The following is an 18,209-nucleotide window of genomic DNA, read 5'->3' as shown; positions in this document are numbered from 1 at the left end:
CACAGTTCCATGCTTTAATCAATTTAAAACAAAATAGTGCAGAGAACTCATATTTGACAGGCATTGAAAATCTATCTAGCAATCAGAAAAATAAAAAATGGTTTCTGAAACACATGTTACTTGGGGTTCATAACACTATAAATGCACTATGCTTCCACTGACCCATACACACTTGAACACTGGACCCCAACAAATATATTGTATCTTCTACTAAAATTTAGCACAGTATCTCTCTTCTTAAAAAGAGAGGTTATTGTAACCTACAACTTATATATTATTTAAAACATCGTAATCAAGTTATTTTTAGATTTCTTCATTTATTATGTATTAAATACAACTACATACCATAAGATAGGGTCTATGTTTTTTATATTAAAAGCAGCAAAACTAAAGTCTACGTTAATTTCAATTTAGAAAATGTCTGCTTAATGCAAAGACATCCGAGGTTTTAAATCAATATTCTGATTTTATTAAATTTAAATGTTAAATACAAAAAGAAATTAAAAGGTGTCAGTGGATCAAGCCCTGCATTTTCCGTGGCCAATTTATCCATAGAAAGTTAAAAGGTGTCAGCAGATCAAGCCCTGCAATTTCCGTGGCCAATTCATCCAGCTGTTCGGTTAATCATTGGATAGAAGAGCAATGCACTTGGACGCAAGTTATTTGTTAAGATTTGCATGCACCAAATCCTGTTGATACATTCCCATGCCATGCACCTTATGCTCAGGGGTTATGCTTATTAAAACTAACGACGCCACATATTTGACACCAAAATACAGGTCTCTCCCTGCATTTTTAGACTGCATTAACAAGAAAAATGAGCAATGTATACACTACTACTAACTACAAGACATGGCTTACTTCTGTATACAATTGCTTGTTCAAACAAGAAGTTAATTCTAAAAAATCTCAACTTTAGTAAAACACACAGGACCTTTTCACCTGTAAAGATGGCTACAAAACTTCAACTAGGGCATCAAGTCCCCTTAGCTTACATCCTTCAATGAACAGAGAATTACACCAAGAAGTCTGATCTGAGGCATAATTTCTTAAAAAGTTCACTTCAGTGGGATACCCTTTAAAAACCAAAAAAGCCTAATTCACTGGCCTTTTCTTTCTCAAAAGTCTCAAAATACTGGTAGATAATGGTTACGGCAAGTAGAATTCCCGTCCCAGAACCAATAGCACCCATGAAATCGGCCATGACAGTAAGAGCACCAATGCACATGCCACCAAAAGCTGCAGCTGTTGGTATGTAACGATTCAGCTCCTTTTGAAGATTAGACTCTCTGTGCCCTGGCATAACCATTTGTTGCTCCTGCAGATTGAATGTTGATAAATGATGTGAACTGAAGAATAAATAGTACACAAATACCAAAAGCCAATTCATACCTTAAGCTGTTTTGCCACATCTTTGGCAGACGAACCTGATACTTCAATCCATGTCTTTGAAAAGAGTGCACATGCTGTCAGCATAAAGGTCAAATAGAAAAGAGCATGGAAAGGATTTGCTGCCATCTCGGCCAGGCTGCAAAATAATCAGATATTTCAGTAGGAATCGCAAGTGAACCTCATATCCTTAAAAATGGAAATGCACCCTTAATAATGCATCACTCGAACTAAACACAGTATCAGCATTTACCTGGCAGGTGGAGTAATGTAATAGACAAGGCCGCCAACGGGAATAAACTGACCACTTGAAGAGTACTCAGATTCTTTCCACTTTCCAAGCAAATTAACAAGGAAGTTTCCACTGTACCTTTTGTAGAGCATCTAAAAAATGATACAAATGTTCAAAGAGTTATGACATTTTCATAAGCAAGAGAATTAATATATACTAAACCAACATTCTATAAAACGAAGGGGGAAAAATACCTGAGAAATCAAATACAAATTTGAAACCAGAGCTGACTGCAGAATTATTGGCATGTTAGATGTGTAAAATAACTTAATAGGATATGATCCTTGCTGCCCACGTGCATTCTTTGATCTCACAGGCAAAACAACCCGAAAGCCTTGGAAGTATATTACAATGAGGAAAACCAGAACTGTTGCAAGCAGATTGGTCACATTTGGAAGGTTCTGCCGATAAAAAGCCTCTCTTAGTGCTCGGACTTTGTCTGTTCGGGTAATCAGCAAATGGAACAGTGCAATGACAGCTCCCTCAAACTCAGCACCACGTCCACTATTAATTGTTGTGGGACTAAAGGCCCTCCATATGATACTCTCACTGCAATGACACACATATCAGTAATGACTCTTCAGAAAAGCAACAACAAAGGAAGAAGTTTAGACAAATTCTTCCTCCGGAACCCAAAAAAATTACACAATTGAAGCAACTGAAGCCTACAATATAAAAAAGCACCCACCATATATTAGTTGCAATGAATAAGGAAATGCCAGAGCCCAATCCATAGCCTTTCTGGAGTAACTCATCCAAACATATCACAATTATACCAGCAAAAAAGAGTTGGACAATAATAAGGATGGCATTGCCAGCTCCAAGGTCCCTGATGTCACCATACATTCCTGAAAGCACATATGTAACTGCTTCACCAATTGTGATAAGGACACCAAGTAACTTCTGGGCACCATTCCTGCCAACCACAAGAGACTTACAGTATTACAAGATCGCATTCACCATTCAAAGCACTGTCATGCCTAACACCAACTGAATTCAATCTGCTACAATTGTAGTGTGGGTGTCCCCTCTGCAGAGTGGAAGAAATAAATTTTTTGGTACTAATTAATTTGTTACAGAAATTAGTCTTGCAATGATAAACAGCCAAACACTTACAACAATGCGCGATCTTCTCGAACACTATTGTCCACTTCAATTAACTTCGATCCTGCCAAAAGCTGCATCACTAGACCTGAAGTGACAATAGGGGTAATACCAAGCTCCATAACAGTTCCACGACTGGAGGCCATAATTACACGCATCCAATAGAACGGATCTGCACCTGTAGCTGAATGTATACCATACAATGGCAACTGACTGCATACCAGGAATATAAAAAGGGAGATTACAGTGTAAAGAACCTTCTCCCTAAATGGAACTTTTCTCTCCGCTGTCTGAACCTCAGGCAAAATTGAGAGAAATGGCCTGACAAGGTGTAGCACCCTAAATCCACCGCTCGGCATTTTTCCTTGTAGGGAAAACCCAAAATATTAAACTGTATATACAAAACACAGTGTAAGATGTAATACCAAATTTGAAATCTACAAGAAATGCACTAGGACACTGCTCTAATTCACCAAAAATAGAATTACAGAAAATTTCTTTTAAATAGCTTCAAATAAAAATGTCAGAAGAAGGAAAGGAATACTTTTTTAATAATCAAAATTTGATTTCATTTATCTACCAGAAAAAAAATTCTGCATTGTCAAACTAAAACAAATCTGAACTGAAATGTAAAAAGATCATTTTTTTTCTTTTACGCTCGTATCTGGCATATGGACAGCAAATGAAACATGCCATAAAATGTCAAAGAAATACTTTAATGCACTACATAAATCTACGTCATCCTATAAGCATAATTAAGAATTTAAGGCACTCGAGATAGCCACAGTTGATTATCATTAAATTTAGATTTAAATGGCCATGGTTTGCAGTGATTACCTTTTTTACCATTCTGTTGTATGTTTTATCACAATTTGTCTCCAGGAGTTTTATTGTTGAAATTAGCTAGATCGGTTTCTAATTTATTAAATTCTAATGTTGTGTCAATGATGTCCCTGCTGAGGGGAGATTCCAGCTATAGAGAGTCTGACCATTCCACCTTGGATGAGGTCAGAAGGTGTTAGCATAAATGCTGATGATACTACTTTGGGGAGTATCCTAAGCATTGGAGAGTATTGATATGTTGCTTTCATGACTGTCTTTGTCATTGATGTCAACATAGCATTGTTTCTGTAAAGACTGCCGAGTTGCAAACATAGATCTTGATGGTACAGACAATGGTTTGATTGTTTGATCGTGCACAATTATGGACATGTACTGCACAGTGTCTTGATGACGTGGTTAAGTGCGTAGAGTCTAAGTCAAAGATGTACGAAAGTTGTAACTGATTTACAAAAAGCAGTTCAGAGACAGAGAATTGGGTAAGAAGATCATGATGATTGTTGGCTATCTTACATCTGGGATGTAATGAAGAGATGCACAGCCAGGCAGTGATAGAGGACAGTCAGATGATGACATCAGCGAGTGCGCAAGCCTTAATATTGCACGTGTGAAGTTTTGTATAGACTATGAGCCGACAGTGCTATTGTAATTGTAATTAATTAATTATCTTATTTTAATTAATTGGGAAAGCCTCAAGGCCGACACAAGGAATTATTATGAAGATGTGGTATAAAGGAAAGATGTTTTTGTGTATCTATTGTTGCAAGAAGTGCGAAGTGCGAAACGGAGCAGAGTGTTTACTGAATGCATGTAAGCGTTCCAAGGGATTGTTGGATGCGAGATTTGAGATCTGGTTACGAGATCTGAAGGAGCAGAAGTTCGGTTGACAGGACAAAGGCAGAGAACAAAGTACAATTCAGTTTTATTATTCTGCAAGGAATAATACAAAGATCATTTGGACAATGGGTTCATTGGTCTTGCCCTAGAAGCTATTTAGGCAATGGGTCGAGCTGTCTTCCACAACTCCTAACAAGGATTCAAAGTCTCCTAACAAGGACTCATATGTACTGAATGTTGTAATAGACTCCTAACAGAAACAAGGAACATTTATATTAGTACATCATCTTGTGGGTACCATCCCCACCGAGGTTTTCCCTAGTTAACATATCTGGTGTTATTGTGTATGAGTGTCTTGTTGTGGTTTCAATTTATATTACTCATATGGTTAAGATTGTTTAAAGTTGTTAATTGTGATATTAGTTGAATAACTGATTCCACCCCCAGCACCCCCCCCCCCCCCCCCCCCCCCCCAAAAACCCCCCACTCTCAGTTATATCAATGGACTATATATTCTAACAGAAGGTTGATATCAGGTAGAAAGGGAGGCTTGGCTAAGAGGGAGTCTTAGCATGCAGGTAATCCTTATGTACTTTATGAATTCATCTCTGAGAGGGAGTAGTCTGAGGTATGAATTCTTCTCTGAGACCGAGAAGTCTGAGGTGCAAGCTCTCATTATCCACCCTCTACAAGTGGGTATTGTGGGTGTCATTACACGTTTGTGCTTGTTATTTCTTTGGGAGTAGCTATTTTAAGTTGACAATAAGCACTTGTGGGTTTTTTGATTTCCATCTATGGTAGTAAGTCATGATGGCCAGCAACTGTGAAGGTTGACACCATGCATCTTGGTGTTTAGAAGGAATCCTCCCTAGCTAAGAGGGAGTGTTGATTTTGTAGCTAGGTCGGATCCCTTCTTAGCCCACTCACATATAATGGTAGTTATGATAATGTAATTATTGTGATACAATAATTATATTGATTATTGCTATTGATTATATAATAATTATATCAATAATATAATTATTATATTGTGAGATAGTATAATTATATTATGCGATAATAATTATTGCAGAAGCCAACATCAATCACCAAAACAAACATATGAACCAGCATCTCAAGCAATATGAGGGGTTCCCAATCTCCTAAAAAATGAGCCTTTTATGGTGTGTTGAAGATTGCCCAAACCCTGTTCCAAAGTTATAATTTTTGCACAGGCTGCACATTGCGCTACATAAGGTCCCCAACACACCTACCAATTCCGTTCATCACAACAGCTTGGAGGCCTCATGGCCTAAAAATGGAAACCAAGGAGTTGGTGAAACTGCACAATTCCAACCCTTTGCAATAAACATCCATGTTTGAGCTTCAAGTATGTCTCATATGTCTCATAAGCTGCAAGACTCTCATTCTGTGATAAGAGATCCTCAAAGCAGTCATATCTCTCTAAAAATAGCACTCCTCCAATGGAAACTCCAGTCATTCTTGATGCAGAGCCCTTTGTATTTACCTTCAAGGACATAGGACTGTCCTCGAAATCACTTTCTAAAATACTCCTATTAGTGGAGCATCAATAGTTGTAATACAAAGGTTCCATAAATCCACCATTCCTCTTGCTGCTATACAACTACCAACCTATTGCCATCTTACCCATTCAAGACCCTGAAAGATGCACTACCACCCTCTCTTAGTAGTTTCTCTCTTTACACCTTCTACCCAGCTTCATCTTGATGGAGACAATATTAAGACCCCTTCTTAGGTCTTCCACACACACACTTTCTTACTACATCTTTGATAGATAAGAACCCTGCAACCAAAACTCATCAACAAAACAAATACCAAATCTCTAAGGTCCTGGTGTGGATTGCCTCCGTCGGAGCTCTACCCACACACTCAAGCTCTGATACCAATCTGATGCAGAGGAAATCAATTGATGATTCAATTCTGCATTTCTTTCATAACCTTTCTCAACACAACATCAAAATATTCGGAAACTGGTTATATTCTCTTGAATATGTTTTTCACAAGTTTTGTAGATGAATTTCCATATTTTCTTTGATGTTTGAGTATTCTTGCAACATGTTTTGCTGATAAGTTGATAGATTTTCTTGGTGCTGAGTACCCATTTGTGGATGATTGTTGGGGGAGACCAAATTCAACCTAGCTAATTGGATTTGCGTCCTTCACAAGCATTTATAAGTGCTGGATCAGAGACAAGTTACATTCATGGAAGGTAAAAGAAGAGATGTCTAAATTACTGTTGAGATTAGATGCTTGGATTGCCTATGAGGAAGCACAGGAGAAAAAGAACAAGAAAGAAGCAGAGAAAAAGACAAAAGAAGAAGCAAGAAGAAAGAAGATTGAAGATGATTTAATGGCATATGAAATGAAGTTAGATATGATGAACAAAAGAGATCAAGAGATATTGGAATTGATTGAAGCCCAGATAGCATATGAAGAAGCAGAAATGAAAGAGAAGAGTTGTCCATTGGCAGGACAGGAGGAGAAAACCGATGCTGACGATGAGCAGAAGGTTTTGGATGAGCCTTGTGTGGAAAAGGTTCTAGTTGAAGATAAAGATGCTGAATTGACTGATAATTTGGGTAACAGTGATTTGATTCCAGGAAAGATTTATGATAAGGATATGGTTTATGTTGAACAAATGAAAGATAATATGGTCTCACATGCAGATACATTCGTATTGGCAAATGTGAAGGATAGCTGGGAAGTACTTCAAAATGCAGAAATTTTTCAGTGGCTGGAAATGATGATGAAGACATTTGCTGGGAGGAACACTTCAGTGTTCATACTGCTGGGGATGATATATTGGTTTTTTCTGACATATTTTATGCAGGTAATGAAGCAAAATATTTGGTGAATCCTGTTGCTGATGTATGCAGGCACGTTGAAGATTTGATTTTGAGCAATATTTTTCACCTGGGAGCATACAAGTATGAGAAATTGGTAGCAAATTTTCCTGCAGGTGGCAACGTACCACCATGGAACTGGAAGTCTCGAAAGAAGCTAATTCAAAGGGACTTGAATTCTTTTGTCGTGGGGAGCATGATGCAGGCACATCCCGAAAATCCAATAAGTTCACATACATTTTCATAATGTAATAGATTGGGTTGCATCTTAGTTTTATTTAGTCATTCTAATAATGTTATTGGGGGGTAGACAAAAGTGTTTAATTTAATAAATACAAAAGTTGTATAATTGTGAAGTTGTTGTCAACTTTACGATGCCTTAGTAGTTTAATTAGTATACTCTTTGATTACTCATCGGTCATTTGAGTCGGGTATGGGAAGTTCAAAAAAACAGTTATGAGAATTAGTTCTCGGGTTTCTTTGAAGTTCTTTATCTAATGCCAAAAAGGGACCCGATAAGGGAGTAGAATAGGTAGCGTAGGATGAAAGTATGGAGAGTCGATGAAAGAGTATGGAACAATGTAACAGAGAATGCAGTAATAAAAGAAGGATTAAAATTTCAGTCAAGAATCTCGAGTTTTTCAAACTCCTTATTTGTAGTTCTCTGTTCTTTAAAACTCTGAATGATTTCAAATTGATCTACAGTTCGGTTTCGAACTGGATTCTGTTTTGATTATATTAGCTTGATCATTGGAATCAGTCATTTATCTTAAGAAGTTTTAACGTCTGGTTTTGTCCGAGATTTAATGTTCATCGAAATTGGTTTCACTCAAGTTTAGTATTTTACAAATATCGATTTCAAGATTAGATAAGAAGAATTTCAGTGTGTAGTGAATCAGTTTGTTTTGAACACCAAATTGGTTAATTTAGTTGCCATATGTTTCGGTTTCTATGTAACAGTCATATGATTCAATAATTCTATTTGGTTACTATTCAGTTTTGAATGTCTCTATGTCCAATTAAGCATGACTTAGTTCTTCATATCAGTTTCATGAAGAAAGTTTATTATTTTATTGAAATCAATTTTGACAGTCACAATTTGGGAATGGTCTACTGATGTTTAGATAGTCACTGTGCAAACCAGACCGTGAGAGACTTTATAGAGAAGTATTTGTATTTGGTTTAGACAATGGCACGACGTCCATTCCAAAGACGACAACCAAGGAGTCTTATATGTGATCTTGAACTTTGATAAACTCGGCCATTGCTAGATATTTCGGCCATTGCTAGATATTTCCATGCTGAACTTGGCAGGTTTTATTTAAGTTCTAAGTTGAAGGGAATCGGTTTTAAATAATAAAACCATGGGAAACATGAACAGTCTTATGCTGACACAGCGTTGAACATTTTAAATGTTTAGTGTTTGCTTCCGTATTGGTTTCAAGACAATGAAAAAAATTCTGAGGACTTATGCAGATTTTCTGAATATTTTGATGTTGTGTTGAGAAAGGTTATGAAAGAAATGCAGAATTGAATCATCAATTGATTTCCTCTGCATCAAAATACAAATACTTCTCTATAAAGTCTCTCACGGTCTGGTTTGCACAGTGACTATCTAAACATCAGTAGACCATTCCCAAATCGTGACTGTCAAAATTGATTTCAATAAAATAATAAACTTTCTTCATGAAATTGATATGAAGAACTAAGTCATGCTTAATCGGAAATAAAGACATTCAAAACTGAATAGTAACCAAATAGAATTATCGAATCATATGACTGTTACATAGAAACCGAAACATATGGCAACTGAATTAACCAATTCGGTGTCCAAAACAAACTAATTCACTACACACTGAAATTCTTCTTATCTAATCTTGAAATTGATATTTGTAAAATACTAAACTTGAGTGAAACCAATTTCGGTGAACATTAAATCTCGGACAAAACCAGACGTTAAACTTCTTAAGATAAATGACTGATTCCAATGATCAAGCTAATATAATCAAAACAGAATCCAGTTCGAAACTGGACTGTAGATCAATTTGAAATTATTCAGAGTTTTAAAAAACAGAGAACTACAAATAAGGAGTTTGAAAAACTTGAAATTCTTGACTGAAATTTTAAATCTTCTTTTATTACTGCATTCTCTGTTACATTGTTCCATACTCTTTCATCGACTCTCCATACTTTCATCCTATGCTACCTATTCTACTCCCTCATCGGGTCCCTTTTTGGCATAGATAAAGAACTTCAAAGAAACCCGAGAACTAATTCTCATAACTATTTTTTTGAACTTCCCATACCCGACTCAAATGACCGATGAGTAATCAAAGAGTATACTAATTAAACTACTAAGGCATCGTAAAGTTGACAACTTCACAATTATACAACTTTTATATTTATTAAATTAAACACTAATGTCTACCCCCCGATAACATTATTAGAATGACTAAATAAAACTAAGATGCAACCCAATCTATTACATTATGAAAATGCATGTGAACTTATTGGATTTTCAGAATGCGCCTGCATCAATTCTATAGCAACAGGAGGACAGGTAATCCACTCCTTTCAAGGGTGATACAAGTCCAAAAAGCCTAGGCAAAATTGAAAACCATTCATAAACTGGACAATAGCTTTATATACCTATGTCAAAATTTTGAGATCATGATGCCCAAACCCCTATTTTGGAAAGTGAATTAGCAGATTGAACTACTGATCACATTGGCTTCAGACCATTGAAAAGCTTCTAATCTTATATGAAGGTTGGTTGCTGATCCAATCCAGGAAAACTTGGAAGTTTGACATGCAGCCATGCGGCAAACAACTCAGGTTGGACAGTGCAATACAATCCAGGTTTATGCTATAAATTAGCAAGCCACAGTGTACAAACCCACAGCTAAGCACACTAGCTTAGCCACTTGGTTGCATACTACACCAATATAGGAAGTTGATTAAAATCCAAAAGGATCCAATTGAAAGGCCCTCTTGGGAGCTCTCCAATTCCCTCTACAATTTTTAGGCATGGATCTAGTGCAAAACAATTAAACAATCCCATTTTGTAATATTACAAATTCTATTTCCAAGGTGGTAGAGAAAAGATGGACGTACATTATTTTAGAAATATTTAACATGTAATTATAAATATTATAGTCAAGACTGATTCTGTTTATTCATTGGAACGTTCAAGTTGGTACAAGTCTCACAAAGTTTTTATGCATTTGTTGTTAACAATGCAAAATCAAGCCAAGTAAAGCAAAACAACATTCCACACTTTTGCTAATCAGCTCTGTCCAAAGTTGTAATTCCCAGTTTTTTTAATTAAGGAAAACATAGGAAATAAATTAACAATGAAATGTTTGCAATTCGTAGCCATAATACCTTAAGAGCTAGCACCTGTTAAGGTCTCACAAAGTTGTGGTCTTGTTGGTGATATAGATATATACTAAAGATTAAATGCCGCTGAGGGCAGCAGCTAAGAGCTTTATATAGTTTTAGCTTTTTAAATCCACATAGAAACCATGTAGCCTTAAAACGTATGCTCTAAATATCTCCAGCTTTGCATCGCTAGAAAAGCAAAATTACAACAACAAATAACTAAAATCTATAAAAAATATAAGCTTTCTCTAGAATTCGATACAAATATACTGAAAGCGTCAATTTCCAATCCAACTACAAAATTTAAACTTTAAAGCAAGAATCTCAAAGCATGGGTATCCACATAGGGCTATTTAGCACTTCACACTAAAAATGTAAAAATCAATCATCTGTTTAGGATAAACTTCCTAATCACAAACCTTTTCCTAAAATGTTGTAATCTACAAGATCAATCCGATACTAAACCCAAAACTAGAATTTGCTATATTACTTTCAAATTCTTGACGCAAATACTCACTAAAACGCATCGTGAAGCGTTAAAACCCTCAAGAACGCATAGACTCCCGAATTGAAACTCTGAAAAAATACACTGTGAATATATCTTAAGGTCCGGGTTAGGAAGCGACAACGATCGTTCCCTCCATGATGTGACTCAGAATCAGTTCGAAGCCCTCCGAGGGGTAAGGGAATTGTTGAAGCAGGCGACAGACATTAATACTCTCGCATTCAACAACGCATTCAGCGATGAGGCAGCTGTTTGCCAGGGTTTTGGAACCTGCCCTCCTACAAAATATATCCAACACACGACCATGATCCAATTCTTATTATTGTGGGGGCTGAGCACGCCCTGTTCCATGCCTCCCACTTAGGCATCTGAATTTGGCTCTATATCTATCATCTAATTGCATTTCCGCATCTGATTTATGCCGTTTTCAAACAAGAGGGAACCATGCCTCGCATTTATTTTTGTGATATCTAGTACCTAGATTCAAAGCACCCAGTTTCGAATTCTCATGGAAGATTACTGCAATACATTGCTGCATTTAGCATATCAGAAGATCATAGAATCTCCGACGCTTATCGACAAGCCCAACAACGATGCAATACATATCCAAGGATCGATTTTGTCAAACAACTAGAGCAAATCCTATTCGAGTCCCCCGTCGACAAATTGCCCTTGCCATCAAACCAATAGATTTGTTTGACAGCCTTTCGGAGCATTTTCTTAAAACTAGTAAAATCAAAACAATAATAAGTTGAAAGAAATGGTACTAGGTGCATTCCTGAAAACTGCTGCAAACAGAACTGTAAAAAATTCCAGAATCAAATACCGTAAGCGTTTTTTTTCGAAAAACCGTGCAATAGCACAATATTATCTAGATGTATAGTTGAAAGATTTTTATAGCAGATCCGAGCAACATCATTTGGCACCTGTTTAAAGAAATTAATAAACTGAAAAACTAAAGCTTGTACCAGTCGTTCGTGAAGATCGATGATGCCCTCCCTGTGACGAGCTCTTCTTTAAACTTCTCAACCTAATACAAATGATTTATAGGTCGCGCATAAGATGCTTAATTACCAATGGGAGAGACTGGGTAAACAAGAATTTTAAGTTAGGACTAAATCCGCAGAGAATAGTCAAAGCCTCTGATCTAGCTGCGGAGCAGAAAAAGTCTAATTACGCCTATAAAAAAAAATTGTACAATTTGGGATATTAGCAAGTGGTTGGATTAAATAAGCTCTCTTCTCTCTCTCTCTTCTTCTTTCTTTCTTTCTTTTTTTTTTTTATGAATAGTCATTTTATGTTAATAAATAATATACTAGTTACAATTTACAAAAAAAAATCGTTATATTCAAGATGACTTTGTAAGAGTTTACATGGCCGAAGTCGGAATCAACGACTATTCATTAAAAAAATACATTAAGCAACCCCTCAGCCTGCCAAAGCAATGCCAGCTGAGGGGGGTGGTTCATCATGATCATGGAAACCCCAGTCATCCTTGGGATTGGTAGGTGGGGTTGGGAATAGTCCAGCGATCAACAACATCATCAGGGGCCTAGTCTCCATCCTTTGTATCAGCTCGCGAGGGTGAAATAGCCACCTCCAGGTGAAAAGGCCATTTGCCAAAAACCACACAAGGAGCACCAGGAGGGGAGCCACAGAACCTTGGGACTAACCGAAGCCACAGTGAGGCAGAGAAGCCAAGCAACGACACCAACGACCATCACCACCACTAGGAGAGCAATGGCAGGAAGCCTATGAGCATGGTGTGTGAGAGCAGCGGGTAGATGAGTTGCACCCCTGGCGCTGACCCCTGACTGAAGTGTGATTTGCTAAGATGTCAGGAGGCACTCTGGCAACCGTACATGGAGCATTACCCCAATGATTGAGTAGCTCCTGAAAGTGGACCAACTAGAGCCACCTTATTGGCTTGGACTTGAATTTGCATCATTACATTGTTACAAATGCATACTTTAGTGTATATAGCAACATTTATGTCAAGAAAATAGTGAGTGAAAAGAACAACATTCCTATCTTCCCACAAAGTAAACAAAATCTCCATCCTAAAGGTATGTCAGATATAGGTAAATTGCCTAGGGAACCTAGGGGAGTCACCTAATAGAACCATATGCCAAGAAAAAGGGTTTGGTTGAAATGACTTAAATAAATCATGAATCCAATGCCAATAGTTTTGGGCATGTCTACAAAACCAAAAATATGCAAAAAAGACCTCGACTGCCCACAGAATGGACACCGACAATCTGGAACCCCAATATGCTTGAGCCAAGGCCCAAGGTAAATAAGCATTTTCAAAACTTAATTATAGAAAAGTATGTGCTATCACTATTATTATATCTTATATGCCAGTTTTTCTATTTTTATAAGAGAAATTAAAATTCATTATTGTAAATTGTGAGCCTACAACACACATAATTGTAAATTGTGGGCCTTTTACCAATCTAAAAATAACAATTCAGAATTGTATAATATAATAAATTTTATCTTATGTGTCAATTTTATTATGTGGTATAATACAAATAAAAGTATTAAGAACCTCTTTTTGATATAGCAAATAAGGGAATTCTATCTTGTCTTTACTAGCAATTGTAGACTTTTGTATGAACAATTACATGATAGAAAATTTGATTTTTTAAAATTAATTTATAAAGTATAAAAAAATTTAATATAAAATATTAATAAATATAAGTTAGAGTAAAGATAGATTTCATTATATGACATAAATACAAATTAGTTTTCAAAATGCGTTAATGAATAGAATCTAAATTAAACAACTTTTTTTGCATGTACATATGCGTCATATTTAATAATTTTTATTTTCTTAATTAATGAAATAAAATTTCATTTTCAAAAGATTTATTATCTACTTTTAAAACTAATTAAGTCACAATATAATTTTAAAATGTGTTAATAAATAAAGTCTAAATTAAATAACTTTCATTTCTATTTTTAAGTTTTGGATGTATAGAATTTAATTTAATCTATATAATATTAACAATGTTACAAAAATACATTCCATTTAATAATTAAATGTTAACTAGCTTAGATATATCTTTATATATCTATCTAAAACACGCCGAGAGATATCAATCTCGAGGCACCTATCTATTCTCAATAACTATGTGTAACTTAAAGAATGGGGTTGATACGTCCTATCAACAATTCTTCTATTTGTGTCAGATTACAAAGTTCTAATGGTTGTGGATCGAGATCCATGTTGTTTGATGCTGAAAATCGATGTTCATTCTTTTCTTGTCAACATCGATGATAATTGGAGCCTTCAAGGACTCATACAAGCTTCATTGCAAGATAACTTTTTGGACAAATGTAGCACATACTCTTCATAACAAATTTATCTAGTCCATTTTAAAACATTATTTGTAAAGCCCTCAAGTCAATCCCATTATTTTTCAATAGTATTGATTGTCCCCTCATGCATTCTATTTTGTGTTCTTTTCAGTTATCTTTCTCTTCTTATTTGAGATGTCAACTCCTCTTGTAAATTATAATTGCCTAAATCAACATTCATAAGATCTTCTACTCTATTAGTTGGTGTTTGTAGAACATGATCTATTGTCATAGAATTCATCCCATTAAAACTAAACCTACCATTTTCATGAGATTGAGCTTGTCCTTGATTTGATTCATGTTTACATAGTTGTATTTTTTGTATTTCTCTTTCATTCAACTTGTCTAGGTTCATAGCTCTTTTTGTTTGTCTTCTCACTATATTTTGATTATCCTAAGATGTCTTTATACAATGTGCTCTCATCTCATCTACATGTTGTCTCATTTCTCCTTCAATCTCTTCCATTGTCATAGTTGCCCTACACTTGATATGTCTTTCTCTACCAAGTTGGTCTCGATGATTTATTTCTTCTTCTCTTTCTACATTAGTCATTTGTTCACGTCATTGTCTCATATAATTTTGTGCACATTCTCTATGTTGTATTTGTTGCTCTTCATTTCTAGGACTTTTAGCTTCCTCTCTTTGAGCATTATTCCTTTGTTTAGGTTGTTGTCTCATATAATTCTGAGCATATTTCTTCATTGCTCTTCATTCTCAAATTTTAGTCTTGGAAGAGGCATTCTAGAAAATGTGAATGTGATAACTTTAAAAGTAATAGGATTTAAATTAGTAATCTTTCACAAATAAATAAAACATAAAATATATTGAACTATATATATATATATATATATATATATATATATATATGAAGGTCATCCACAAACAAGTTTTAGGTACTCGATACGAGCCCACGGTGCTTGAAACCTTGGACACGATCCTGACCTCATCCCTTATGTTGTTTTTGAGTCTTGCACTCAGCTAGACTTGATCCTTGGTGGGCTCTTTGTAAGGCATTCAAAACTAAATATTATTTTAAATATTCAATAAATTTAATATCATCCAAATATATATAAATTATTTTGTTGTATATTCTATTGTTTAATTATCAACAGAAATATAAAACATCAAATGAAAAGATATCTATGTTAGATTTAGATTTGGAAAAAGATATCTAAGGTAAACCTAAAAGTTCTTTTAAAAGTTGAATATATGTAAATATTGAATTCGTGTTGAATATCAATATTTAATCTTTTAGCCAATTTCAAATTTCAAATCATTTTAATTACAACATCGCATCATTAAAAGTATCAACTTCCCAATTTCCAAATAAACTCTTATCCATCTCCACTATTTTAAAAATATATTTAACACCCATTTATTTAATTCAACTAAGGGTAAGTGTACCAAGTTGTGGTGCTAGAAGGGGGGTATAAGTGGACACCTTTTTCCTAAAATTAACAATTTTTGAACTTCAACAAGAATTTGAAGATAGTTATGCTCAAAATTTTAAGATATGACAAAAACAAAAGTCGTAGTCCTTTGAATCTAGTTTCTAAACTACTAATTTTTTTCCAAAATGGTTTAGTTTTAGGTCCTCAAAAAAGGGGGACACAAAAAGTGGTACTGTTTATTCCAAAAAAACATAACACAGTACAAAGTGTGGCCCCCCTAAAATTTTAACTTTTTTTTTGAAATTTTTTAATCACTCTAGTCAAAAGTTACTTAACACTATATAGTTTATCCCAGATTTTTTAGGTAATTTTATAATATGTATTTTTTTAATGAATTTTTTAACTAGACACATCCCAAAAACATGAAATATCTGTGTGCTCCTCCTAGAAACAATTGAAAACTAATCTAAAATCAAAACTTTTTTTTTTTCAAATTGTGTAGAATGGAGTCTAGTTTCTAAAAAACTAAGTTGTTGCAAAATTCGATGAACGAGCTAAAATCTATAGTCCAATTAGTACATGGTGGTTTTTGATAAAAAATGAACATACATTCAAAAGAAATTATAGATGAAAGGCTTGAAATAGTTCAAATTAAAAATAAATTATATGATTATATAGCTAACACAAAAACCTACAATGCCATGTAACTCGATCTTATTGATGCCCAACCACGAGGAATCTTGAAGGAGAGCACACAAGAAAAATCAAACATTTTTTGTATGTTTGCTAGAAAACACATCCCAAACCTATTTATAAACTCCAAACCTTTGGGTTGGATCTCCAAGGCAAAACCAAGCCTTAGGCTTGATTTTAATGCAAAGCTTTCAATAGTGCATACGCCCTATAGCGTGCACGCGCTATTCAAAGCATTTGAATTTTGATCTCGATAGCACATGCGTGCTATAGTGCACATGCACTATTGAGACCTAAATAATGCATAGAAGATGCAAAGCAAGAGCAAGAGAGAGTGGGAGGGAATGGCTATGTGTGTGTGTGTGTGTGTGTGTGTGTGTGTGTGTGTGTGTGTGTGTGTGTGTGTGTGTGAGAGAGAGAGAGAGAGAGAGAGAGAGTAGGGGATGGGAGAGGGGAGAGAGTAGGGGATGGGAGAGAGAGGAAGTGAGAAAGAGTAGGGGTGGTAGAGAGAGTACAAGATGGGAGAGAGAGGAAGTGTGAGAGAGAGTAGGGGTGGCAGAGAGAGTACAAGATGGGAGAGAGAGGAAGTGTTGGAGAGAGTAGGGGTGGTAAAGAGAGAGTACGGGATGGGGGAGAGAGATTGAAAGTAGAGGATGGGAGAAAGAGAAAGTGAGAGAGAGAGAGTAGGGGTGGTAGAGAGAGAGTACAGGGTGGGAGAGAGAGAGAGATTGAGAGTAGGGGATGGGGGAGAGAGAGAGTAGGCAGTGGGAGACAGAGTGGGAGAGGGAAAGCGAGAGAGAGGAGGATGGGAGTGCATGTGTGTGAAAAAGAGTAGGGAATGGGAGAGGGGGGAGACAAAGTAGCTCGAGAGAGAGTAGGGGATGGGAGAGAGAGAAGGCAATGGGAGAGGGATTGGGAGAGGGAGAGAGAGGGGGGATGGAAATGAGAGAGAGAGAGAGAGAGAGAGAGAGAGAGAGAGTAGGGGATAGGAGAGAGTGTGAAAATGTGAGAAAGAGTAGGGGGTAGCAGAGAGAGAGTAGAGATAGAGAGAGTGAGAGTGAGAGTGAGAGAGAGTAGGCGATGGGAGAGGGAGAGGGAGAGGGAGAGCGAGTGAGAGACAAAGTAGGGGATGGGAGAGGAGAGAGGGGGGATGGACCATGTGTGTATGAAAGAGAGCGAGTAGGGAATGGGAGAGGGAGAGAGAGAGAGAGAGAGAGAGAGAGAGAGAGAGAGAGAGAGAGAGAGAGAGAAGGGGATGGGAGAGAAAGAGAGTAGGCAATAGGAGAGGGAGTGGGAGAGGGAGAGAGAGGGGGGATGGGAGTGTGTGTAAGAGCGAGAGTAGGGGATGGGAGAGAGTGTGAGAGTGTGAAAGAGAGTAGGGGTGCAAGAGAGAGAGTGAGAGTAGGGGATGGGATAGAGAGTAGATAGGGAGAGAGAGAGAGAGAGAGAGAGAGAGAGAGAGAGAGAGGGAGAGAGAGGGAGAGAGAGGGGGAATGGGAGTGTGTAAGAGAGACAGAGTAGGGGATGGGAGAGAGTAGGTAGTGGGAGA

The 18,209-nt window shown here is 36.4% G+C and overlaps 1 protein-coding gene across 1 annotated transcript; it reads right to left on the bottom strand.

Annotated features, from left to right (window-relative positions):
* Window positions 1-446: 446 nt before the first annotated feature.
* On the bottom strand, window positions 447-12,230 carry LOC149566334 (uncharacterized). The gene is made up of 7 exons (XM_089819738.1): window positions 12,181-12,230; window positions 2,798-3,176; window positions 2,370-2,597; window positions 1,876-2,230; window positions 1,643-1,773; window positions 1,393-1,528; window positions 447-1,318 (listed from the first exon to the last, which is right to left on the bottom strand). The coding sequence occupies exons 2-7, from the start codon at window positions 3,142-3,144 to the stop codon at window positions 1,079-1,081; spliced, it is 1,437 nt and encodes a 478-aa protein (XP_089675864.1). The 5' UTR covers window positions 3,145-3,176; window positions 12,181-12,230; the 3' UTR covers window positions 447-1,078.
* Between the last annotated feature and the right edge of the window lie 5,979 nt (window positions 12,231-18,209).

The sequence above is a fragment of the Cupressus sempervirens genome, chromosome 3 (genome assembly GCF_028749045.1).
Source record: "Cupressus sempervirens isolate cs-2001-9-10 chromosome 3, ASM2874904v1, whole genome shotgun sequence".
Classification (NCBI taxonomy): Eukaryota; Viridiplantae; Streptophyta; class Pinopsida; order Cupressales; family Cupressaceae; genus Cupressus; species Cupressus sempervirens.
This window is presented reverse-complemented; position numbering and strand designations above follow the sequence as displayed.

Excerpts from the sequence above, each read along its gene's own strand:
- LOC149566334 (XM_089819738.1), bottom strand. The coding sequence starts at position 3,144 with ATGCCGAGCGGTGGATTTAGGGTGCTACACCTTGTCAGGCCATTTCTC. Across the intron at positions 2,598-2,797 it reads CGAGAAGATCGCGCATTGTT|GAATGGTGCCCAGAAGTTAC; the intron begins GTAAGTGTTTGG and ends TGTGGTTGGCAG. Across the intron at positions 1,319-1,392 it reads ATGTGGCAAAACAGCTTAAG|GAGCAACAAATGGTTATGCC; the intron begins GTATGAATTGGC and ends TTCAATCTGCAG.